The 25,234-nt window shown below is 47.9% G+C and overlaps 1 protein-coding gene across 5 annotated transcripts in view; it reads left to right on the forward strand.

Moving 5' to 3' along the window:
• The window catches only part of ITGA9 (integrin subunit alpha 9), a 368,133-nt gene that overhangs the window by 278,185 nt on the left and 64,714 nt on the right, over window positions 1-25,234 (forward strand). For all 5 annotated transcript variants that reach the window (XR_007155622.1, XR_007155623.1, XM_047875114.1 and 2 more), the window contains exon 23: window positions 2,052-2,159. Coding sequence is in view for 3 of the 5 variants with exons in the window: in XM_047875114.1 (XP_047731070.1) it covers window positions 2,052-2,159 (108 nt within the window). In the remaining 2 variants the exon portion in view is untranslated. The remainder of the gene's footprint in view (window positions 1-2,051; window positions 2,160-25,234) is intronic.

Raw genomic sequence — 25,234 nt, forward strand, 5'->3', positions numbered from 1 at the left:
TTCCTTCAGTTGTGGTTAGATACTCCTTTCTTTTCTTGGGGAACCGTCTTGGGGCGGTTGTCTTTGGTGGATTTTGTTCTTTTGGAATCAAGAGCTGGCAAGGACTGCTCCTCCCCTCCGTCATGTCCCTGCGCTTTGAAGCAGAACCAACTACTGCAGAAACCATGAGCACGCGGTTTTCTAGGGACGAGCGGGCTGGAGCTCGATCCTGAAACGTCCTGTCGGTGTCTGCAGACCTGGCCAGATTTCCCTTCCCCTCCCGGCTCTGCCCTTCTGACCCCAACTTCAGAGACGCCTTGAACCCCCGAGTTCTGTCTCTAGTCCCCAGGCCCCAGAGCAGCCTTTAGCTGCTTCTGTCTCTTGATTCTACCCATGTTTTGCTTTTTTTAAAGCAATAACATCTTTATCGAGCTACCGTTTTTCTCCCGTGAAGTTCACCCGTTTAAAGTGTGCAGTTTATGGATTTTTGGCTTGTTTACAGAGTCGTGCAACCATCATCGTCACCTAATTTTAGACCGTTTTCGTCACCCCCCGAAAAGGAGCTCCACAGTCTTGAGCAGTCACTCCCCGTGTTGGCCTTTCTATTGCCGCTGTAAGAAATGACCACAAACTCGGTGGCTGAGAACAATATAAATGTATTACCGTACAGTTCCAGAGGGTCAGAAGTTCAAAATGGGTCTCGTCGGGCAAAAATCAAGGTGCCAGCAGGGCTCTGTTCCTTTCTGAAGCCACGAGGGGAAAATCTGTCTTACTTTTTCCGGCTTCTACGGGCTGCTGCATTCTTTGACTCATGGTCCCCTTCATCTTCAAAGCCGGCAATGGCCAGCTGCGTCTTTCTCAAAGTTCACCTCCCTGATTCTGACCGTCTCCCTCTTCCCTGTATAAGGACCCTTGTGGTTACATTACACCCACCTGGATAGTCCAACGTACTCTCTTCATTTCAAGGGACACTGATTAGCAACCTTAGATTCCCCCTTGCCATGTAGCGTGTTCACGATTTGGTTCCTTGGATTTGGGGACAGGGACGTCTCGGGAGGCCATTCTTCTGCCTGCCGCATTTCCCGTATCCCGGCCCCAGGCAACCACTAATCTACCTTCTGTCTCTACACCTCTATACATCTTTTTTATTCTCCTTCATACTCCATTTTTGCCTTGAGTTCCATTCTTGACCTTTCCTCCATCCCCTTTCCTTTATCTGTCTCTTTGCGGCCACCGTCTTTCCTCTCATTTCTTAGGACATGATGCCCTTCTGGAGACAGAAAACAGGACTATTCGGGGGGGGGGGGGGGGGCGGGGTGGGAGGATAAAGTTTTGCAGGACCAAATGCTGGGGCAGAAAAGAGGTACACAGATGTCCTCAAACAGGATTAGCAAGAGATCAGCTGTAAGTTATGGAGAAACCTGATCAGCTGGGTGGTGTAGTAAGAACAGCCCTTTCTGTAAGTTACATCATTTGGTTGGGGGAAAATTCACTTCGTCTTCTCTGTTACCTCAAACTGTAAAAGCAGGACTTGGACCAGATCAGTGCTTCTGAAACTACAGTTCCTGGGCCAGTAGCGTCAGCATCTTCTGGGAACTTACTAGAAGTCCGTAAACCCCCTCACAACAACACCACCCCCCCCCCAGCAGATCTACTGCAGAAACTCTGGGCACGACTCTCCCCCGGTATATGTTTTAACAAGCCCATCTGATTATTCTGATGTACATTAAAGTTTGAGAACCATGGGACTAGACTATGTTTATATTCCCACCAAGTGTAATAGCCGATGTGTAATTACTAGGTATGTAAAAAGAAATAAAATGTTTAGCAGGAAGAAGACAAAGACGTGCTGAAAGGGAATAAGGTAATTTGGAAGTTTGGGGGGTTTAAAATGTGTATTAGGAGGATTTCTGTTTCATTAAAACCTGCCATTATTCAATATCTCAGATCACTTGAAGTCATGACCTTTTAGATCCCAAACCCTGCAGTCTCTGTGGGAGTATCTACTGCATGCCATGAAACGAAGATCTGTATTTCTATTAAAACTCACTGTGTGTGTCTCACACCCACAGGTCTATAATACTGGGCCAAGCACCCTTCCTGGGTCATCTGTCAGTATCACTTTCCCCAATCGACTGTCATCTGGAGGTGCAGAAATGTTTCATGTCCAGGAGATGATGGTGAGTTCTCGCTTATTGTCACTGTTGCCTTCAGATTCGAAATAGCCCATTCACATTTTGCCTTCCACCCCGAGGACCCAGAAAGTTTAGCTCATTCCAACCTTTAGAAACATACCTGGAGAAGCCGGGGACCCTCGACACCTGAATGTCTGCATTGGGACAGTTTGGTTAATGCCATAAGACCTCTCTGGGGATGGGGAAGGGTCGATTATGAACATGACTTCTGGCATAGACTTTTCTGGTTCTGGAAACTCCTGGCAACCTGAGGTGTGGCTAAGGCTACATTTTTCTGAGGGGAAGATCCACAGCATTCATGAAGATTCTCAAGGGGTCACCGAGGCCTGGGGGATGAAGGCTTAGTTCCTAAGACAGAGGTGTAGATTGAAACTGACATTTATATACAGAATGTGTAGTTCTACTTGATTCTATGTCAACTGTCGATTTTATCTCAAGGGGAAGTTTGACAGCTAGTATGTGATCATCCCTCCCACCTCCTTGAAACAGTCTCCTTGGTTCCTCCCTTCTCACTGGCTTTTCTCCTCATCCCCCCAACATCTATAGGGCTCGGGGTCAATCTCAGAGACCTCACCCAGACTCGTGGCTTTGTATTCAATGTGTGCTGATGACATCCAGCCCAGCCTTCTCCCATGAAATCCAGACTTTAACGCTTAACTGCCTTCAGGCCATCTCTATCTAGATGCCTGACAGGAATCTCAATCTTCTCCAAAACTGTGGTCTTCTCAGTGGTCCCCTTCCAAATCTGCTGCTCCCACAGCCTTCCCCATCTTAGCAAATGGCTGCTCAGTCTCTCCAGTTATTCAGATCAAAGACCTTGGATCATCCTCGACGCCTCTCTTCCCATCCTTCGCTTCTGATCCGCCAGCAACTCTCATGTCTCCACCTTCACACAATGTTACCACGTGTTACACCTCCACTGCCAGCACCCCACTCGCAGGCACCATCATCTGTCTTCAGTTATCACAGTAGCCCCTCACTTGTGTCCCTGCTTCCTTCTGGGCCCCCCTGCAGTCTGTTCCTGGCCCAGCAGCAGAGCGAGCCTCCCAAAATGTGGGTCAGGTCATCTTAATCCAATGGCTTACCCACCCCCAAATCTTCCGGCACCCCAGCTGGCCCACAGTCTGTCTCCTGTCGCTCTGTGACCTCGGTTCCCCCTCCTTGACCACTCTCTCCCCTCCTGCCACACTGTCCCTTGCTGGTCCTAGAGCACACCAGACACTTTCCTACCTCCAGAACTTGCCCTTGACCTTCCCTCTACCCAGATACCCTTCCCCCAGGGAGCCACATGACCTCCAGCTTACCTCCTTCAGCTGTGTGCTCAAATACCACCTGCCCAGTGACACCCTCCCTGGCCAGCCTTGGTCCCAGCACTCCTCATGCCCTTTTCCTGCTCATACTCCACTGTCACCTTCGTCACCAGCTGACATTCCATGTGTTTTCATGTTTGACCAGTTTATCTGCCTCCTCCTGGCCCCCTACAGTATAAGGACGAGGGTTTCTCTCTGCTCACTGCGATATCTCCAGACCCTAGTACGATGCTTGGCATGTAATACATGCTCAATGAATATCTGTGGGCTGAAAGAAAAATCTACAGTCTGAAACAGAGTTGTCCACTCTGTCCGCATGAATTCGGGAAGAGAGCCATACTGTTCAAAACTGCCTCAGGCTGATTCAGTCTGAAGTGGCTGGGTGTGAGGGGGGACCCTTCCTGGGAAGGACTGGGGCAGGATGCTCAAGTGAGTCAAGGCATGCCGTCACATTGAGAGAGTCACGGAATCATTGCTCTTCACGCGGGCACGCGAGGGACATAGCTCTAGCCAGACGAAGGGACGGTCTCTCCACCGAGAGCTTGAAAACTGGGGTAGCAAGGCCCACCACAGGTCACACATCTGAGCCGACAGTTGAAGCAGACGCTGCCCACAGGTGTGGAAAGCGTCATGTGATGGTGACAGCAGTACCTGGCATCTCGGTCCGCTTGGGTCTTGTGGCCTGAAAACCCGGACCGTGTGAAGCGTCGAACGTAGAACAGGTCGCCCCGTCCCGAGTCGCCTGCTCGGTCATTTCCTTCCCTCACGATATTCCATTCCTGTTCCGTGAAGGGCCCACGTCTGTGAGCTCTGCTGACACAGAAGAAAAGAGCCCACGTTCCTTCCCAGCGGTGTGCCGTGGCTTGAACCCGGCGTAAGGTCACGCCTGCTCTTGTCTACCCCCTTAAATATTATCAGTCATACCCACCACTCCACCTATTCCCCCGGGCCCAGGAACGTTTTCCTCTTCAGCGTGCCCTGAGAGTTGTCGGCAGAAACGTCTGTAGGGTGGCAGAGAGAACTTTTTTCTTCATAGACAGAATTATTTATTGACCGAAACAGGAAATTTAAGGCACTCAGATTCTGAGGGGATCTCAGAACCAACTACACCCCTCTTTCTCTTGACTGATCGTCGGACCGAGGAGGGGCCACTGGGACGGACTTTGGAACACATTTATGAATAGCTGGCTCGCCTGGGAGGCGTGAGACGTGGTCTTCCTGAAGGTCTGCAGAGCTGCATGGCTGTTAGTGTAGCTGAGTGGACGCTCAAAAGCCCACGTGGTATCAGCTGGCCTCATTCCACTGTCGGAGTCCTCAGAAGCAAACCCGTTGGATGTTCAAGGCCGTATTTAGAATTTTCACGATGTCCGTGACAGAATCCGCAAGGATGGCCAAGCCTCCCGTTGGACACGCCAACCCGTGGTCAGAGGCTTACGGCCTTTTCGTGGTACGGAAAACCCAACTCAGTGGCAGGCCTCGCTAAGCAGGTAGTGGAGCACCTCGTTCCCGTGAACAGTCAGGGCTGGATTACGACGACCCTGGTAATGTAAAGGCGATGCAGTGATGAGGCGAGGGTCCCCGGGTACCTGTTTCAGAGGCCGATGGGCAGGACATCCTCTGCCCTGAAGCCCTCGGGGCTGAGAGCAAGGGCGTCCTGTTCTGAGGCAAGCTCAGCGTGTCCCCAGCTTCAGCCCCTCCCTTCCTCAGCAGAGCCCGAGAGTGCTCCCTGGGACAGGTGTGGCCCCTAAAGCTCATGGCGTTCTCCACGCTGGCCCTCGGGGACTGCGAGTGGAGTAGGGCTTTCGTTTGGGAGATTTGGGTGGCGTGGTGCAAGTGGAACTCACCCGTTTGGGGAGAAACCGGCCCTCGTTTCCTGTACCGCGCAGGAGGTGACTCTCCGGCCTGGTGGCATCCCCTCCCCAGGCCACCTCCATTTCCCAGCCTGGGACGGCTGAGCGGCCAGCCGCCAGCTACGGTTAAGCCAACCGAAGCGCCCTCTTGGGGGAGGGCCCTCCGTCATCCCTCCCCACACCCCGTGGGACCCTCAGATTGTTTCCAACATCGCCCTCACTATCTGTTTTGCCTGTGGTCGCCATCCACGTAGAATGCTAAGGGTGGGCGTGCCGTCCCCATGGGCACTGGGCCATCACCCCACCTCTGGCCCTGAGCCTGTGGCACAGGATTCCAGCTGTTGGCTCAGAATTCATTCAGGAGCGTCTGGGCGGCTCAGTCAGTTAAGCATCTGACTCTTGATTTCGGCTCAGGTCACGATCTCACAGTCGTGAGTTTGAGCCCCACTTATGGGCTGTGTGCTGGGCGTGGAGCCTGCTTAAGATTCTCTTTCCCTTTCTCTCTGCCCCTCCCCTCCTCGATCTCTCAAAATAAAGAAAGAAACATAAAAAAATAATAATGATTCAGGGGCATCTGGGTGACTCAATAGGTTAAGAATCCGACTCTTGATTTCAACTCAGGTCACGATCTCACAGTTTGTGAGATCAAACCCCAACATCAGGCTCCACACTGACAGTGCAGACACTGTTTGGGATTCTCTCTCTCTCCCTCTCTCTCTCTCTGCCTCTCCCTGCTCTCTCTTTCAAAACTAAATAAACACGAAAAAATGGCTTAAAAAATAGTAATTCGTTCAGGCCCGTCTGGGGCTAGAGCTATGATCCCTGGGCAGGACAGACCTGCCTCTAGGTTTCACCAAAGACTCTGTGTTTTCCCGGAGGGTTTCTTAAGGTCCAGCTGCTGTGAGTGGAGTGTGGCTTTGCTCATGTGGGAGAGATTTTTCTAGGGAGCCTAAGGAAGGGTGACCCCTTCATACTCCCAGCTGTGGTTCATGATCTTTCCTTGTAGCAAATGTTCTAAGCCCCTCCACTCTGCTTGTGTTCTGTTTAGAAATAGAGCCACAGTGGTGGTCCGAGGAAAGACTTAATTTCCACTGCCTCCCACCCATCAGCGTTGTGCGGTGCCCTGTGGGGACACACTGACTTCTCACAGCACAGCAAAAATATGCGTAAGCCGCGGTGAGCATGGTATCCATCAGGAAGCCAAGTTGCAATAACCATGATAGAGAGTGAGAGGGAAAGAACACCAGACTTCTCTGGACCATCTAAAATAAAATCATTGCAGGGATGCCTGGGTAGTTGGTTGAGCATCTGTCTCTCTCTCTCTCTCTCTCTCTCTCCTCTCCCCCCCACTCACACATGTGCACACTCCCTCTCTCTTTCATAAATACATACATACATACATACATCTATACCATGGCAAACAATAAATCATTCTGGGTTTCCTCTGCAGACACTGGCGGAAAAAGCACCTATTGTGTGCCAGGCTCTGCCAAGAGGAATAAGTCACTCAGCACTTCCGGAAATTCAGACTTGCCGGAGACTGACCTAGGAAATGTCACTGCAAGACCATGTGCCAGATGCATGGAGGCATGCCCAGACCCAGGCACGTGGTAGAAAGGTGCAAATCCCACCTTGGGAAGGGCAAAGGAAACGCAGACTCTTTGAGTCAGGGCTGAGAGGATGTGTGGTTGTTCACCAGGAGAACACGCGAAGGGGAGAACTTTCCAGACAGGGAAAGGTCACCAGTTGTGTGTGTACAATGGAGGCAGTATCGGATTCTCTGTTCTCTGTGCCTAGTCTTATACAAAATTGGCAAAGGTAGCTGTTTTCTACACCTTCTCCAGAGCACACTGCAGACAGATACCTGGGCAGTGTGATAGGAAGTCATTTCCTGTGACAGTTGGTAAGTTAATCATTCCTTCTGGGGTGCCTCATTTCTGTGTACTTGTGGATCACTCCATCTCTCCTGACCTAGGAATGGGAAAGGCCAAGCCACTTGCCACCAGAGGCTGTCAAACCACACGTCATGGATGTTGCCAAGAAATGACCTGTGGACAGTGGCTTCTGTGGGCCAGACAGCCCTTGTGAGGCAAGCGTTTGCTCCTTAGAGAAAGTTCCTATTGGAAGTGAGGACATAACCTCTCATACAGCTTGATGGGAATTGGCCTGGAAAATGTAACGGCTTTCACTTTGGTGTAGTCTGTCTACACAGACAAGCCTTTTAGCAGAGCCCCTGGGCACGGGCCTCAGAGAAGCTAAGTTAGCACGTAGGTTACAAGCATTATGGCTTATGAAGGGGCGACCATTTGAACTTGGGTGGTGGTCCCACTCCAGAGTTAAGTTTTACTCACAATGTATGAAGTTCAAGGACAGGGATGGGAGGTTTGTCTCAGGATTCAAGTTTTATTTGCTGACACTGAAAACCTGTGTGTGTGCAGCTTTCTGATGCCGGAAGTGGGGGCTTTGGGGTTTGGCTCTTGTAAAAGTGCAAGATGGAAGAAAGTCAGACATGACAGTTTACAGAGAATAAAGGGCTGGAACCGTATGCTAGGTGAAAGCCTGGGTCTTTCAAAGAACTCTAGTGTTAATCTAGAGACACTGAGTATGCATTCCATTCTTTGTTCCTCCCACAAAACCATCTGAAAAGGTTTACCTCTCTGGCCAGCTCTGTCCTTGCTTTGGGACAGCGATTCTGAAGAACTGACCTGATTTTCAGGAGGTAAAAGAATGTGGAAATAAGGGATGATTTTCTGAGGAGACACATCAATAACTTTGCCATAGGGTATCGTTAGGATGCTGACATCAATATGATATTAATAACTAGTATCCATTAAAATAGATCGAAGTAAATTATAAACCCCCTCCCACCCTGTCCCTGCAGACACATCAGACGGGACTACCCATGATCTAATTTCTGCCAGAATGAGTCAGTTGATATGGGAGGTTCACCTGACTTGTGATGAGTCTATATCCCTATAAAGGAAAGATGTACCTGACACATCAGTGACCACACAGAAGCTTAAACTTAGAAATGGAGGACTGAATTGCTTTCCCCTAGAATGATCTGGAAAAGCTTCTTTTTTTGTTTTAATGTTTATTTATTTTTGGGAGAGACAGAGTGTGAGCAGGGGAGGGGGAGAGAGAGAGGGAGACACGGAAGCAGAAGCAGGCTCCAAGCTCCGAGCTGTCAGCACAGAGCCTGACATGGGGCTCAGACCCCCAGACGGCGAGATCATGACCTGAGCTGAAGTCAGACGCTTAACCAACTGAGCCACCCGGGCACCCCTGGAGAAGCTTCTTAAAGACGGTGGTGTTGGCACCATTAACTCGATCACATTTAATCAATGACTAAAGAATGAAGAGCTTTCTCCTAAATACCTGACAAGATAACATACCATTTCCTACTGTCCTGAGGCTTCCGTGGCCTGTGTTCATGAGCTGTCAAATTTAATCCACATAGCACCTCTACAAGGGGCGGGGGTGGCGGTGGGGTGGGGAGGGTGGTCCTTACCCCAGGTAGAGGAACCAGTCTCAAAGACTGGCCCAGCGTTACACAGCTAGTAAGTCAGAGAGAAGGGTCCGTAATCGGGTCTGTCTGGCTCCAAAGCTCATGTGTTTCCTAGTCCAGTGTATTTCACACCCCTCCTCAGAGCATTGCTCAGCCACCAGAGGCAGACTCAATCAGTAGAACAGACAGATGATGAACAGACCACCAGGAAACACTCACTGAATTGCAGCATGTCAGCCCCAGGACAGAGAGGCACCAACTGCTGTGAAAAGAAAACCTCATCCCAGACGGTGTAATCATGATGCAGACAGAAGATGGTAGAATGAGCGAGATTGATATCTTCAGAGAGAAGCAAGAAGACAGTGTTTCCGTGAAATAGAGAAGCTCGCATTTCGTACATTTAAAATTTTGATCCCTCAAACAAAAACCTCAGCCTATGAGCTGTGTCGTAGAATGGATGTAAGAGAACAAAGCATCGGGTTGGAAACTGGAGGGGTTTTCCAATAATGTAGCACTAAATGACCCCCAAAATGCCAGTTAAACTTATTCCGTTATTTTATAACAACCTGAAAGGGAGATCCAGATGATCTCAAGATGAGAATTAGAAGGCAGGAAAAATGGAAATGAAAGCAAGTCAAGATTCTTGTCTTGTTTGGGGGAAGAGTTTCTGTACCAATTAGCTCAAGGCTTTGATAAAATAAAAAGTCTAAATACATGAAAATTTTAGTGATGCCTTAAAAGAATGAAAGCAAAGACATCCAAACCACCAAAGAAGCATTTTAAAAGAACTCATGGAGGTGCCTGGGTGGCTCAGTCAGTTAAGCGTCTGACTCTTGATTTTGGCTCAGGTCACGATCTCATGGTCGCGAGATTGAGCCCCTCATCTGGCTCTGTGCAGAGTGTGGAGCCTGCTCAAGATTCTCTTCCTCTCTCTCCTCTGTCCCTACCCCCTCTCATGCACACTTTCTTTAAAAATAAAAAATTTAAAAAAACTCACTAATAAATACATACACATGTTTATATATAATACGATGGCAAGAATAAATCCAAACATATCAATAATCAAAATAACTGTGAATGAAATAAATGCCCTAGTAAATGACAGAGCCTGTCAGGTTAGGGGTTTTTTTTGTTTGTTTTTCTTTTTCTTTTTTTAATGTTTATTTATTTTTGAGAGAGACAGAGACAGAATACGAGTGGGTTAGGGGCCAAGAGAGAGGGAGACACAGAATCCGAAGCAGGATCCAGGCTCCGAGCTGTCAGCACAGAGCCCGACACGGGGCTTGAACTCACAGCTGTGAGATCGTGACCTGAGGACCTGAGCTAAAGTCGGACGCTCAACTGACTGAGCCACCCAGTCGCCCTAGGTTAGATTTTTTTTTAATCCAAGCGTAAGTTACTTACAAGAGGCACACCTTTAAAATGACCCATAAGGTTGGGCTGCCTGGGTAGCTCAGTCGGTTAGGCTGTGCTGACAGCCTAGAGCGTGGAGCCTGCTTCAGATTCTGTCTCCCTCTCTCTCTCCCCCTCCCCTGCTTGCTCGCTGGCTCTCTCTCTCTCTCAAAATAATAAACACTAAAAACATTTAAAAAGAAATGAATAACCTTTATTGTAAGGAAAGAAACAGATGTATCTCTATGGCAAACAATGTTGCTCACCCCCAGGAAATATAAGGTAATCAACTGACTGGATGTGAGGCCTTGTGCATGCGGAAAGTAAAAGCTTGGGGCACGCTTATAAACTGCCTGACCTTGCATTCCTCAAGTCACACACCGGTCCACTGGCTAAGGGTGGAAAAGCCTTACGAGACCCAGGTGGTTATGTACAGCCTCTGGCCAGTCATTGGCTGATCACTAGGCTATGCTGATCCAGGACAACCCCTAGGAAACCAGGCTTAAAAGTAAAACAAATGTAAACAACAACAACAACAACAAAAAAATAGCAGAGACATCAGAGATTACACATTGCGGAAGACACAGATGCCACAGAATTAGTCCAATCAAGGCACTAAACAAATAAGCAAAACAAAAAAAGTAACGACCACCTCTTCCCAAAGGAGGGTAAGAACTCAGAGTTGCCACAATATTTATCTAAAACTTTCAGTTTAGAAAAATACATATGTGGAACATGCAAAGAAGAAGGAACAGGGTAAATAGGGTGCAGGGGGAGAAAAGGAATCAATCGAAGCTGCCTTTGAGAAGCCCAGATGTTAGATTTAGTAATCAATGACTTCAAAGCAGCCATTATAAATATGTTCAGAGAACTAAAAGAAACCATGTTTAAAGAATTAAAGGAAAGTATAATAACAATGACTCGTTGGACAAAGAATGTCAGTAAAAGATGGAAATTATAAAAAGAGCCAAACAGAAATTCTGTTCCAAAAATTCCAAAAAAATACTTTTCTGGAGTTGAAAGGAAAATACCTGAAATGAAAAATTCATTAGAGGGGCTCAGTAGCAAATTTGAACTGACAGGGAATCAGCAAACTTGAAGATCAGTAGAAATATCCCATCTGAAGAACAGAAAAGGAAAAAAAATACAACAAATGAGGGAAGCCTCAGAGACCTGTTAGACATCATAAAGTATACACATAGAAATACTCATAATTGGAGTTCCAGAAGGAGAGGATAGAAAGAGGCAGAAAAAATATCCAATGAAACAATTGCCCCAAATAGTAGACATGTTTAGACTCCTTCACAATAAAAGATATGGAGGCAACTGACTCTCCATTTGGAAAGAAGTTACAGAAAACCTCGACCTCACTGGAGAGAAAAAACAGGCAGATTAGAAAGTTATAGGTAAAAAAGGAATATTAGCAGAAAGTACTGAATATTTTTATAATATTTGGATGGGAAAGCTCTTCTTCCTAATCAAATCATAAAATCCAGAACCATTAAAGGAAAGATTGACAGATTTAAATCTATAAAAATGTTAAACTTTTGTGTGATCATAAAACATCCCAAACAAACTAAAAGATTATTTAGGAGAATATATTTGCAACATGGTTGACAGACAAATATGTAAATGTCTTCTTCAGATCAATAAGGAAAAGGCCAAAAATTATAAAAATGGGTGAAGGGATATGAACAGGCAATTCACAGAAGTTTTCATGGCAAATAAACATTAAAAAAACAAATGCAAATAAGCAATAAACATTAGCCTCACCAGTAATCAGAGCAGTGTAAACTCAAATGAAAACAAGATCCCTCCCCAATTAAACTGGAAAAAATCTAAAAGATTGTTAATATCCATAGTTGGTTAAGATGAGGGAAAATGGACACTCCTAAATACCATTGGTATAAAAGGCAATCTGATAGGGGTGCACGGGTGGCTCAGTTGAGCGTCCAACTCTTGGTTTTGCCTTGGGTCACGGTTTCATGGTTCATGGGTTTGAGCCATGCACTGGGCTCTGCACTGACAGCGAGGCACCTGCTTGGGATTCTCTGTCTCTCCGTCTCTCTCTGTCCCTCCCCCACTCTCTCTCAATGTAAGTAAATCGACTTTTAAAAAGCAATTTGACAGTAACCATCAGAATGTAAAATGTGATTACCAGCAATTCCACTTTTTAGGAACCTGTCTCAAAATTCTCACATAAATATATCCAGCAGAAACTTCTGTTTGATGGTAGATATGGATGTCATTGTTCTCAGCATGAAAGTAAACTCTTTCTATTTTGGTGAAGTAGCAAATAATATTCCACAAGGATTCTGAGAGGGAGCTGTTAGATTCAGGCTTTAAAAAAGTAGTAATAACAATAACTTTTTGTTAAGAACTTGTTACGGATGTGGCAATATACCAAGTACTTTATCTGGACAAATTAACTTAATATTCATTAGAAATTACCAAGGAAGCAGAGGCACAGGGATGTGCCTAGGTCACAGAGCTGATAAGTGGCTAAGTTAGCGTTCACTTTTTTTTTTTAATGTTTATTTTTGAGAGGGGCGAGGAGGTGCAGCGAGAGCGGGGACAGAGGATCCGAAGCAGGCTCTGTGCCGACGGCAGTGAGCCCGATGTGGGGCTCGAATCCACACACTGTGAGCTCATGACCTGAGCTGAGGTCGGATGCTCAAAGTCAGTATTCACTCTTAACAACCAGACCGTACAGCCACGTGCAAGGCCTTGTGACATCTCTTTGGACGTTAGCATTACCTGGAAGTTAGAATTGTGGTTGGGGAGGTCTCGCGGAGACCTTCATTCAGGGTGGAGGCCCCGAGCTGTCTCGGGAGGTTGTAACGTGATCTTTGCGTGTGAAGGTTTGGCTTGGCGAGTCTGTGTTTCCTGAGAATTCTCTCTCCTTGCTTTTAGCCCTCTGTGGTTTCTCTCCGGTGAAGCCCCAGGCCCCATGTGCCCTTTGCGGTGTCCAGACTGGACATCCAGGAGCCTCCGTGTGTGCTTGCTAGCCCTTACCCGGGGGGAGCTTTCTGCCGCAAGGGAAATCACTTAGTTCTCGGGCAACAGCAGTTGGACAGTAACACCGGTTTCTGAAGGCGGCCGGTTGTTAAGGCACATTTTGCAGGAGCAAAGGCCTGGGCTCCGTGACTTAGTTACACACGGAGGATAATTGCAAGAAGTCTCCCCTGTGGCAGGCTTGCTGGAGGCCAGAACTTAACTTGTGCACCAGCCAGGTCTGGTGCTCCAAACCAACCCAGCAGATAACCCAACATTGAACCACTCACTTTTTTTTTCAGGGTCTACTACTCTCCTCCATAGTGGACCCATGCTTCTTTTATTCCCCCTTCTCCACTCTCAGCTTTTCTGTTGAAATGCGAGGGCTTATCCTATACCAAACCAGCGTTCATCCGGGGAGGGGCTTTCCTACTAACAAGAATTCAAGGCCTAGAAACCCCAGGATGCGGAGTCCAGGGGGATGTTCTTCTTCTCCTTGAGGACCTGGTTTGCCATTTGAGGACTTGTATTAACTTATCTGTGTAACTCTCAGGGACACCCCTGGGGTTCTCTGTAAAAAGATTAACAAGGAGATCTGAATGGTCAAAACCACGTGGTCTAAAACCCTGCGTGACCTCCCATTCACCTTTCCAGGCCATGTCCTCCAATATCCTCTGCCCCCGACCTTGTCTTCCAGCCACTCTGGACCATGAGGGCTGCTGATTCACCCACCACGCACGTCGCTGGGCCTCCTGGCCTTCCTAATGGTTCCTTCCTTCCCTCAGGCTACGGAAGGCCCACTCATTCCTCGAGACCTAGTTCTCACACATCCTCTCTCCCATCAAGCCTTCCCAGATACCTTCCTGGGTAGTCCTGCCCAGGGCCTTTGCACCTGCCTCTGCTGTGAGAGCACTCTACCCCCAGTTCTTTGCATGGCTGGCTCCTTCTCATAGTGTGAGCCTGAGCCCCAAGTTCACCTTTTCACCGAGGTCTTCCCTGGTCACCTTAGCTAATGTTGCAAATCTCCATCAACTCTATCCCATTTCTCTGTGTTACTCTCTTCACAGTACTTGTCACCGCCTGAAATGCCTATTTTTCAATTGTCCTCTTCCACAAGATTGAAAACACTATGACAAGAAAGTCATGGCTGCCTTGTGTCCAGCATTTGGTGGCCCAGCTATAGTATGTGCTCAGATAAATGAAAGAATAGAATCGACATTAAGTATTTCTTTCTGCCGTAGGACAGGGTGGTGTCCTTAGACCCCTGCATACCCTGCAACACATCTAATGAGCACCTCATATGTCCTCGGAACTCAGGAAATTTGCGTTGAGTTGAAATCCCAAGATGTTTTGGCATCTTCCCTTAACTCACAGCAGAGGCTGCCTTAATTGTAAAGTGGAATAAGTAATAAGGTAAAACTTTGAAATAAGGGGCCAAATCACTTAACAGAAATGAAGGCCTCTCAGAACAAACTTGAACTCCACTTTCTCTGACATCGTGAAAACATGCTCCTTTTCCCTCACAGACACACACACACACACACACAGTCAAGTCCGCTGATCTCAGCAGTGGCCTCCAACCATTTTTTCTTCTTTCTTTTTCCCTTGGTTCTGCATATGTCTGAATGTGAGCTGAATAGTCCAGTTCCTAAAACGAGTCAGGATTCTGTTGGCTTCAATTTTTTTTTCTTTCTAACAGAAGCCAGACACTTAAAAACGGGGAGACGGCGGATTGAATTCTGGAGAGAGAGTTACGTTCCTGGGCTCTTGGGTCAATTTTAGTTTTGGCTAGAGGGAGGAAGTGTGTGTTTCTTTGCACAGCTTACGTTCGGCACGCAGCCTCTGGAAGGTGGCGATAAGCTTCAGCCGGGGCTGTCCCTGCACAGTGTGGTCCAGAGGCTGCCCTTTAACCCGTGTGGGCGGAGCCAATGAATCAAGTCAGTGACCTCTCCCTGCTGACTGAGGGCGCCAGCTGATCAAGGAGCCCAGGGTCCTGTACTCACGGCCGCTGTGACATCTGGAAGCATTAATGCTCCGTAGCTGGTGTGTGGGCCGGTTGGAATGCCCACACTTTGGGACAGGATTGTTCTGGTCCCTGACATGGATAAAGGTTAGAAGTGAGTGATTCTACCATTTACTCTCCTTCATTCCTTAAGAGCATCATGACACAGAGCCCTGTCATTGCCGGGTGAGGGGTGGTTCCTGGAGTTGCTAACAGGAAATCTCCCTGAGGATAAACAGAGCTGTCGGTCATTGCCTAGAAACACGTGGTTCTCATTGAGCCTGCCCAGGACTCTCTGTGGATGCCTCAGAAGCACCAAAACAGGAAGACTCCTCTCTGATATACACACCAAGTTTCTTCTGACCGAAGGGAACTTTCTCAACATTGTTAGACGCTGAGAAGTGATTCTCTCCCCGGCTGTCCGGGAACCAGCTTCACTCGTCCTTCATGAGGACCGAAAGCACATTTTAGGTGTCTCACAGTCTTGAAACTTTAGACTTAAGGATTCTCTTTTCACCGCTCTGACGAATATACTCTCAGAAAGTTGGAAGGGAGGTTAGACAGATGGCTCCATGGGAGATAATCAGAAAATGATCGTTCTTTACTTTTTGAGAAAGGGATAATTGTAAAGGGATACATCTAATAAATGCAGCGATAACTCAGTGAATCAACAGTGTGTTTGTTACTTTATCTTTTCATGGAAGATGGGGACGGCCTTTGTTCTTTACCATAAGATGGGTCTAAGAGCTAGACCCGGAATCTGAATAAACCGGTCCAAATCCAAGGGCTGTGTTGTGTCCCACATGAGGGCTACTGACTCATTAATTATCCACATCAACAGATTGTTCTGTTTCCAAAATGTTTCATTATCTGTGGAAGGAAAACATTTTTGGCATGCACGTCAAAGTGCTCAGATAACATATTTATGTCTCACTTTTTTCACTGAAGAGAATCTGACCACATCTGGAAATTCTTCTGTTGTCACCGCTTCTCTGAAACTGTTTCCCATCTGTATCCCTTTAACTCCAGTAAAAGACCATCCCGGTGCTCGCGAAATGGGCCTCCTCTGGGAGATTTGGCTTTCTCCGATTAAATGTAAATGAATTCTGTTCTACTGGGCGGCCTGGTGGTGCCTGAACTACGGACTTTCCAGCCTGTTGGCCAGCACACCCAGAGGAAAAGGGTGTGGGGGAGCGGGGAGGGCATGCCATTGTTTTCGCCAAACCCTAGCGCTGGCGAGGGGGAAACAGTCGTTGGCTTTTATCGTAAGAAGTGAAATATTGTATGAAATAATGGCGGACTCACACAGAGGTCACATTGTACAATGGATTATGCTCTCCTTTTCCTTTGGAAGATTGGTTCTGAAGCTTTGCCCCTTGATTTCCTGTTTCAGTTTTGTTCTCTGTAACACCCTGACATTTCACAGTGGTGGTGGCGGCCTTGAGGGATGGGAGCTGAGGCCGGGTGACATGGAGAGTGAGAAGAAGAAAGCTTTTTTTTATTTTTTTAATGTTTACTTTTGAGAGAGAGAGAGAGAGAGAGAGAGACAGAGCACAAGCAGGGGAAGGGCAGAGAGAGGGAGACACCGAATCTGAAGCAGGCTCCAGGCTCCGAGCTGTCAGCACAGAGCCCGACCTGGGGCTTGAACTCTCAAACAGCAAGATCGTGACCTGAGCTGAAGTTGGACGCTTAACCAACTGAGCCACCCAGGCGCCCCAAGAAGATAGCATTTTATTTAGAGGATAATTTTTTTGGGGGGGGGGGACAGAGAGAGACAGAGCATGAACGGGGCAGGGGCAGAGAGAGAGGGAGACACAGAATCGAAAACAGGCTCCAGGCTCTGAGCCATCAGCCCAGAGCCCGACGCGGGGCTCGAACTCACGGACCGCGAGATCGTGACCTGGCTGAAGTCGGACGCTCAACCGACGGCGCCACCCAGGCGCCCCTAGAGGATAATTTTTAATTAGAAAGAGAGGAGACATCTAGAGTGACCATTAATGATCTTTTCAGTCTTTTTCTTTTTTTTCTTTTCTTTTTTTTTCCATTGGTTATTTTTTTTAATTTTGTTTTTTTTTTATTTTTTAAAATTTACATTCAATTAGTTAGCATATAGGGCAACAATGATTCCAGGAGTAGATTCCTTAGTGCCCCTCGCCCATTCAGTCTCTTTAAAAGTAACCGTCTTTGCCTGTCTGGAAAATTAAACGACACCAGATCATTCTTAACCCCCCTCGTCTTCCTGCTCCATCCCCAACACTGCCAGTCTGGAGGCGGGCTCTTGTTTTATGGAAGGCTGCCAGGCCCTCATTTAGCTGTTTCGGTTCAGACCCAGGGTATTCGCTTCATTTGGGGATGCAGGCGGGGAGGGACTGGCCAAAGTCAGCACTTCATGTTAACGTACCTCCTGTTGTTGAGCTCATCAGAGTGTCTGTCCTTTCTGTGTGTCCGTATGAACACAGAAAGTGTCTAGCTCCACGCAGAGGTAAATATCGGAAAGTCAGAACTTGCTGAACTGATAAGCAAGAGGGCCCTTTTCGCAAAGCAGAAGAATCCGTGCTCCGGGAGGGTCTACCAAAGGACACCTTTGAGAACCCCTTCCTTCGCATGAAATGATGCGTGCACACAAAAATTGTTTCCAACCTTTCAAAGACACTCATTACATAAAGCTAGGTCTATCTGTCAGGAGGAACTACCCAGGATTGTTAGCGGTTTCTCTGCTCATGTTAAATAGTGTCCTTGCAGTCGAAAAATCAAGGTAAATGAACGGAGCCTTTGGGCAGCCAGCCTCTTCTGCGTTATTCTGGGTCTATATTCGTGCAAAGACTTGAAATGACTGGTAATACGTGAAAATGTTTGTTTTAGGATTTGTTCGTAAAATGTTAGCCTCTTGTACCGTTCTTTGGTCAACACCAAGAAATAAGAGTGAATCAGAGCAACGTGATTTAACACAAGGCATAACATAAAGAGCTCTATAAGAGGAAAGATGGTCTATCAGTTTATATTTTGCTGACTGGAAAAGGTATAGTTTCAGTGTATCTTCCTGTTAGTAAACCTCTTAGGTCAGCCTGATTAGCCAGTGGGTACCATTTCTCAAACATTTTCTGAGTACTATTTTTATTTCAAATCTTGAAGTCCTAAAATTAGTTCACCAAAGCCACTGTGGTGAAGGTTCTGCCTCCTGTGGCAGAAGGGGCCTATTATCTTTTGATACTTGGTTCCGAGATTGGGCAGTAGGTAATTGAATTAGCAAAGTAGGCATTCAAAACATTCTCTGGGTTTTCAAACTCCAGGGGTGTGTGAATCCAGAGGAGCAGGTGGCAAGTCAGGGGACGGGTCATGTTTACCCAGTTGCCATCCGCTGTGATTGGTGGGACATGATACGGAAAAGTGGCCCCAAGATGTAACAGAGAACACAGAGTCACTGATTAACAGATGAATGTGAGTTAACGTGAAACACGTGTTATTCAAAAATGAACCTGTGCCCTCTTTAATCCGAGTCAGTTCAACAAACATAGTTTTCGAATCAAACTTCATCTAAGACCCACGTTGGCAAAGACTCTGAGCATCTTTCATAGGGAGCACTAATGTCATTGAGTTTGCTCCCCTGCTGATCTGGTCCCCCGTTTCTCTTTTATTGGCTGTGTACTGTGTTCAAGGCAGTTCACTTTGTACATCAAGCCAGGGACACTTCGGTGAACTTTCCCATCCCTGGACCCCAGCCAGCTGGAGGATGGTCAAGAAATGGGGCTGATTCTGGTAGAAAGGGGACGTCTATGCCTTAGCCTGTTAAAAATCTGCAGTAATATCACACGCCCCGGGTGAAAAGTGGTTCCTTCACTTTGAGACTTGTTCATCGCCTTCTAGGTGGCTGTCCCACCTCCAGCTGAGATTTGTCTGCAGGATCCTCCTCTGTGTCAAGGCCCACCTCTACTGCCTCCTTTCTGCTCACCGCAACCCAACATTCGTCCAGTGCGTGAGCCATGTTGAACTCATAGGTGCTCTCTAGTTCAAGTCTGCTGTTGGCACCTCTGTGCCCTTGCACATGCTATTCGTCCCTGCCTGGAACTGCCTTCCCCTTCTCACTCTGCTCTCTAGGAGTTCTCTTTATCTTCCAAGATCCACATGAAGCACTACCTCCTCTGAGTCAAGAATGCAGGTCATGACAGGCCGACTGCCGGTAGAGGGAAATATTTCTGAGGGCTTGTGAGAGAGCGGACGATGAGATTAGGGTCCGGGCGTGTGGGGGACAGAGGCTCTGCAGCCTGGGCCCAAGGAAGGAGGAACAGGAAGGGGGCATCCTGGGGGAAGCTCTGGAGATGGCACTCCTTCCATAATCAAAGCATCTAGGTGTGTGACAGGCTGCTTAAGCCCTCTGGGCTTCCGTCTTCTCATTTGTAAAATAGGAGTGACAGTTAAGGAGACCAGATGGCCCAGTTTGCCTGGCGCATCCCTGATATGTGTCTCTGTCTTGCTCGTCCATCTGATTAAGTCTCCCACTTCCCTCTCGAAAATATCCTCGTTTGGACAATAAATTATATGATCACCCCACTGATAGCACCTTCTATGCATGGGTACTGAGGATTCAGTATGTGCCGTAGCTGTTAATGGTTTTTGGTTTTTTTTTTTAAGTTTATTTATTTCAAAAAAGAAAGCATGAGCAGGGGCGGGGCCCAGAGAGAGGAAGAGAGAGAATCCCAAGCAGGCTCCATGCTCATTGCAGAGCCCGACTCAGGGCTTGATCTCATGACTACGACATCATGACTTGAGCCAAAGTCAAGAGTTGGACGTTAACCAACCGAGCCACCCAGGCACCCCCATAACTTTTAGAATAGTACCCACGTTAGCTGGCGTAATGCCTGTTTATATCTGAACTCCGCACAGGGATGGGGCCGTAAGCAGCTGGGATTGATTTCGAGGGTGATACGCTTGGGGGATGAGACTCCGAAAACAGATTGGAGGACTGCTCTGTCCCTCCTGTCTTGAGGCCCGGGGACAAGAACTGCATTAGGGTGGCTCTGTTCTGGGACCCCAGGAGAGACCTATGTCCTCTCTCTACCTCTAGGTCAGCAAACAACTCAGAGGTACCATAGGCAGGCCCCTCTCTTGAGGCCACAACATGGGAGTGCTTTGTTTTCTCCAACCCCTTTATCAGACCACCACGGCCTGGAGAGTCTTTAGTAAAAGCTCTAGACGTTCCTCTGAATGGTAACGGACTCTCTTTTGCGGCATCATGCCTTTGGAATCGTCCCGATTCATACTTTGAACCCCGTAGTTTATGCAGGGAGGTTTGGCTAGACCACGCCAAGTGTACCAAGCACTTCGTCTTCAGATGGGCCTGGGACCTCGGAGGCTTCTGACCACAGAGGCTCCTGACCAAGGCTAACTCAGACTCTGCCACCAAGTGATGTCCACATTGTCCTTGGGCTCCTGACAGTTTCCCAAAATCACCACCATCTCCTGGTTTTGACTTACACAATGTTTTCTTTGGGGTCCGGACAAGGGGAGTAAAGGAGACCAAATGCCAGCAGAAAACCCTCATTAGCTGCCTTGACCGAATCCAGCCTTGACACTGTGGCCCACATCCTCTTGTCCTTGTTGTGTGTGTTTGGTGAAGACCTGTTATTCACATTCCAGTAGACGTGGGTCTCATCCAGCTCCCAGAGGTCCTGGAAGATAAGCAGCCGTGTCATGGGAAGCATTTGGACTCGGCTGGTCTGGAAAATAGATGAGAATTGAGTGGGCAGGGACGAGCAGAGGGCAATGGCCACAGAGTCCTTGGCCAGCCACAGAAATGAATCTGTTGGACACGAACGCCGTGGTGTTTGGATTGTCTGCAACGCAGGAAGAAAACAGCATTTCCCTTTGATTTTAAGCAAAGAAGTGGCGAGGGAGCACCTGGGTGGCTCAGTTGGTAAACGTCCGATTCTTGATCTCAGCTCAGGTCACAGTCTCATGGTCATGAGTTCGAGCCCTGTGTCAGGCTCTGGGCTGACAGCGCTGAGCCTGCTTGGGGTTTTCTCTCTCCCTCCCTCCCTCTCTCTCTCTCTGTCCCTCCCCCCACCTCTCAAAATACATTTTAAAAAAAGTATGCAAAGAAGGTGTTTACAACCAAGCTGGGAATAAGGGATGTCGGCAATTGCTTACCTACATGACGTGAGATCAGGTGGCCCCCTGCTCTTACAAAAGGCACGGGTGGTCCTCAAAGTATGGAATAAGCAGGTGAAGACAACCTTAGTGACCACCTAGGCGACCACCCTAATTGAACACAAGGACACTGAGACCCCGGGGACTCGAACGGGCAGCTGTTAGCAGGCAGAGCTCGGGCCGACGCCCGGGACTGTCGAGTGCCCCCCAAGGCCCTCTGGGCCTTCACTGGGTGCTTCTTGCCGCCAGCAGCCAGTCACATGACCTGGACGAGTCCTGGAACTCAGGGCCTGTGGTTCCTTATCTGTCAGCTGAGGCCAAGGGACGGCGTGATCTCCAAGCTGCCTCCCAGAAACCACATTCCAGGATGCTCTGTTCCCCTTCCAGGCCGAGACAGTATGGAGAAGCCTGGCCTCTCAGCCAACAGGCGCTTTTATCTCCCACACTCTGGCCAGGAGTCAGTCTTTGGCCCCAGTGGCAGAAATGGGTCAGGATGAAGGGTTCTGGGCCTCCCAGACTTTGAGCTAGTGCTTTCTTCTCGATCAAGGGAGGAACAGGAAGGTCTGGTTTTCCCCCCACCTGTGCCTGTGCGTGACTGCCACCCCAGCCCCAGCCTCCTCTGTACCTGAGAGGCAGGGACATGTTATAAGTACCGGCTCTGGAGCTGGATGGCCTGCCAGCTGAGAGACCTCGGGCGGACCTCCGGCCTCCCCTGGCCTCTCAGTTTCTCCATCTGTAAAACGGAGATGGTAATGGCCCTCACCTCCCAGGGCAAGGACTGCACGCGCTAATGTGTCTAAAGCACTCAGAGCCTGCACACGTGTTAGGTAGTGTCGTGGCTGTTGCATACAAACCTACCCAACATAGAAAAATCCTGCCCTTCCACGACCCGGACAGGGACTGGGTTGCTCAGTTCTAGCTGCGGGAACATCTGCACATCGGCAACAGGATTAGGCGATCGGAATCAGACCCATTAGAGCACCAAGCAACCTTCGATCTCCCTTTGAACGAGGACCACCCTGAACCTCCCCGAAAAATGTCATTTTCCCCAATTGAAGTGATTCCCGTGTAACCACAGTCGGGAGCACAACTGGCTGAGATTTTCATTCACCACAGACTCAATCTCCACTTCCCTTCTCCGCACTCCCCTGGGGCAGATCAGACGTCACACGGGGTCACGTCACATCGCTGTCGGCACCCTGTTCGCAGGCCGCCCAAGGCTGAGCGCTGAGGCTTCGGCTGGTGCTCACCCCCTCGCCCTGCCTCCCAGCTTCCTCCTGTTTGGGGGTATTCACAGTGCCGGGCTCCTTGCACCCAAGGGTAGCCAACTTGGCTGGTCTGGGGCTCTGTTCCCGCCCTTCCTCTCCCAAGCTAGAGACCCAAAGTACCAGTTCGCAGAGCCAGGAGGAACTCTGCCTCCACACCAAATGCATCCCACAAGACTCAGAGATTCTGTGTCTCTAAACCCAGACCAAAGTGTTTGTGTGACCAGGCCCCGCCCTCTCAGCAGAGGCATGAAGGCGCCCCGGGGCTGCAGCAGGACCTTTCCGGAAGTGACCTTTCCGAGAATGTCCGCTGCAGAAGACTAACAGGTTAAGTGGAGGATGCTTCAGAATGAGAAACGAGTGGAATTAGGAACATGAGCACAACACGTGCAAATTCTCAAATGCTCAGTGAACGAAATGCGTTCCATCCACCCACCGTGTGCCCTCTGTGCCTAAATAGAGGGCAACCCCCAGATAACACAATACCCCGCTTCCCTAATGAGGTGCATTCAACACTTCTTTGGGCCAGCTTAATAGGAATCAGAAATGGGGTTGCCTTGGAGGTGGGGGATGGGACTGGACTGGAAAGAGGCAGGAGGGAACTTTCTGGAATGAGAGACAGATTGTACCTTCACTGGGGCGGTGGTGATGTGGGTGACTTCATTTGTCAGAATTCATCAAACTACACTCTGAAGATCTGTGCGTGTTAGTGAATATAAATTTTACCTCAATAAAAGAAGTTAGAAACGCGAATTAAATAACTTCGACTCACAATATTTAACCTAACTACGCAGTTGCATTCTTAAAATTACGTTAAGAATAATATGTCAACTTATATTATTCTTCCCATTCGCACATCTCACAAAATGGTTTTATGCACACGTACATCCTTTGACATCAGCATATATCATGACAAAGCCACTTTTCAAAAATTTTTTAAATGTTTATTTCTGAGAGAGAGAGAGAGAGAGCGCGCGCGCGCACACACACGTGTGCGTTTGAGCACAGGCGGGGCAGAGAAAGAGGAAGAGAGAATCCCCATGCAGGTCTCAAACTCATGAACCATGAGATCATGACCTGAGCCCAAACCGAGTCTAATGCTTAACCAACTAAGCCACCCAGGCGTCCCTCAAAGACTTTATTTTTAAGTAATCTCTACACCCAACATGGGGCTCAAACTGGCGAACCCGAGATCAAGAGCTGCATGCTCTACTGACTGAGCCAGCCGGGTGCCGCGGGAAATGCAGTACATTTTCAATCCAAGCTTCTTATTGAAATTTTTTTTGCAAACCATGAATGCCCATTTCCATAACATTGCAACGTTTTTTCTCATTTGTCTCGTGATTATTCGTGATCCTCACTACATCAGGGACCTGTGTTTTGCTTTCTAAAAGGGACTTTCAAATAGTTATCGCAGTTTGCCATACTCGCTCCAAAGAATAATTCCCAAATCTGTGTTAAATCCCATTGCTTTCTTCCCATTAATTCCCTCTGGTGACCTCTAAAAGCAGCCAAAACCAGGGCTGATTGAGACTGAATCAGGCTGATGTATCTTCCCAGATTCTGTGGTTCAAACAAAGTAATTGAGACCGTACCAAATTATGAGATATTCTTAAAGAATAAGAAGTCCTAAACTAGGAGAGATTTGTAAAGGCAGCACACTCTTTTGTAATAATGAACTGGAGGACTAGACCATCTTATTTGTTTTCAGATATATTATAGTAAATCCTGGCATATGTGTTTAGGCCAAAGATAAAATCGAGATTAATGCAGCAAATTTGGGGATCTGATTCTATAGTTTGTTATTAAAAGATGAGCACTGTTGGCTTAAGTTAGAAGTTTCTTGCTGTAAAAATGTTAAGTTTTGCTCCCTACTGTGAATGGGAAGTTGAAACATTCTTTTTTCTTTTTTAATGTTTATTTGGGGGGGAGGGGCAGAGACAGAGGGAGAGAGAGAGAATCTCAAGCAGCCTCAGCACTGTCAGCAAAGAGCTGGATGTGGGGCTTAAACCCACGAACCATGAGATCGTGACCTGAGCTGAAACCAAGAGTCAGATGTTCAAACGACTGAGCCACCCAGGCACCCCTGAAACATTCTTGAATAAATTCAGACACACTATATTTTCCTTAAGAGCTTTAAAAATGAGAGAGTTTAATTTAAACAGATGATTCTGGTTAGAAAAGGGATTATAAACTCAGTCCTAAATTATGAATCACTAATTACAAATTTCACAACTTGACCTTAAGTTATGTCCGGTCTTCAGCGATAAGCAGGGTTATGTAATGATGTATGTAAAGAAGTCTGTTTTTTTCACCATATCCTCAATTTAGGCATCAAAAATAGTGTTATTCTTTTTAAAAAAATTTTTTTTTCAACGTATTTATTTTTGGGACAGAGAGAGACAGAGCATGAACGGGGGAAGGGCAGAGAGAGAGGGAGACACAGAATCGGAAACAGGCTCCAGGCTCTGAGCCATCAGCCCAGAGCCCGACGCGGGGCTCGAACTCACGGACCGTGAGATCGTGACCTGGCTGAAGTCGGACGCTTAACCGACTGCGCCACCCAGGCACCCCAAAAATAGTGTTATTCTTAAA

Source organism: Prionailurus viverrinus, chromosome C2 (genome assembly GCF_022837055.1).
Source record: "Prionailurus viverrinus isolate Anna chromosome C2, UM_Priviv_1.0, whole genome shotgun sequence".
NCBI lineage: Eukaryota > Metazoa > Chordata > Mammalia > Carnivora > Felidae > Prionailurus > Prionailurus viverrinus.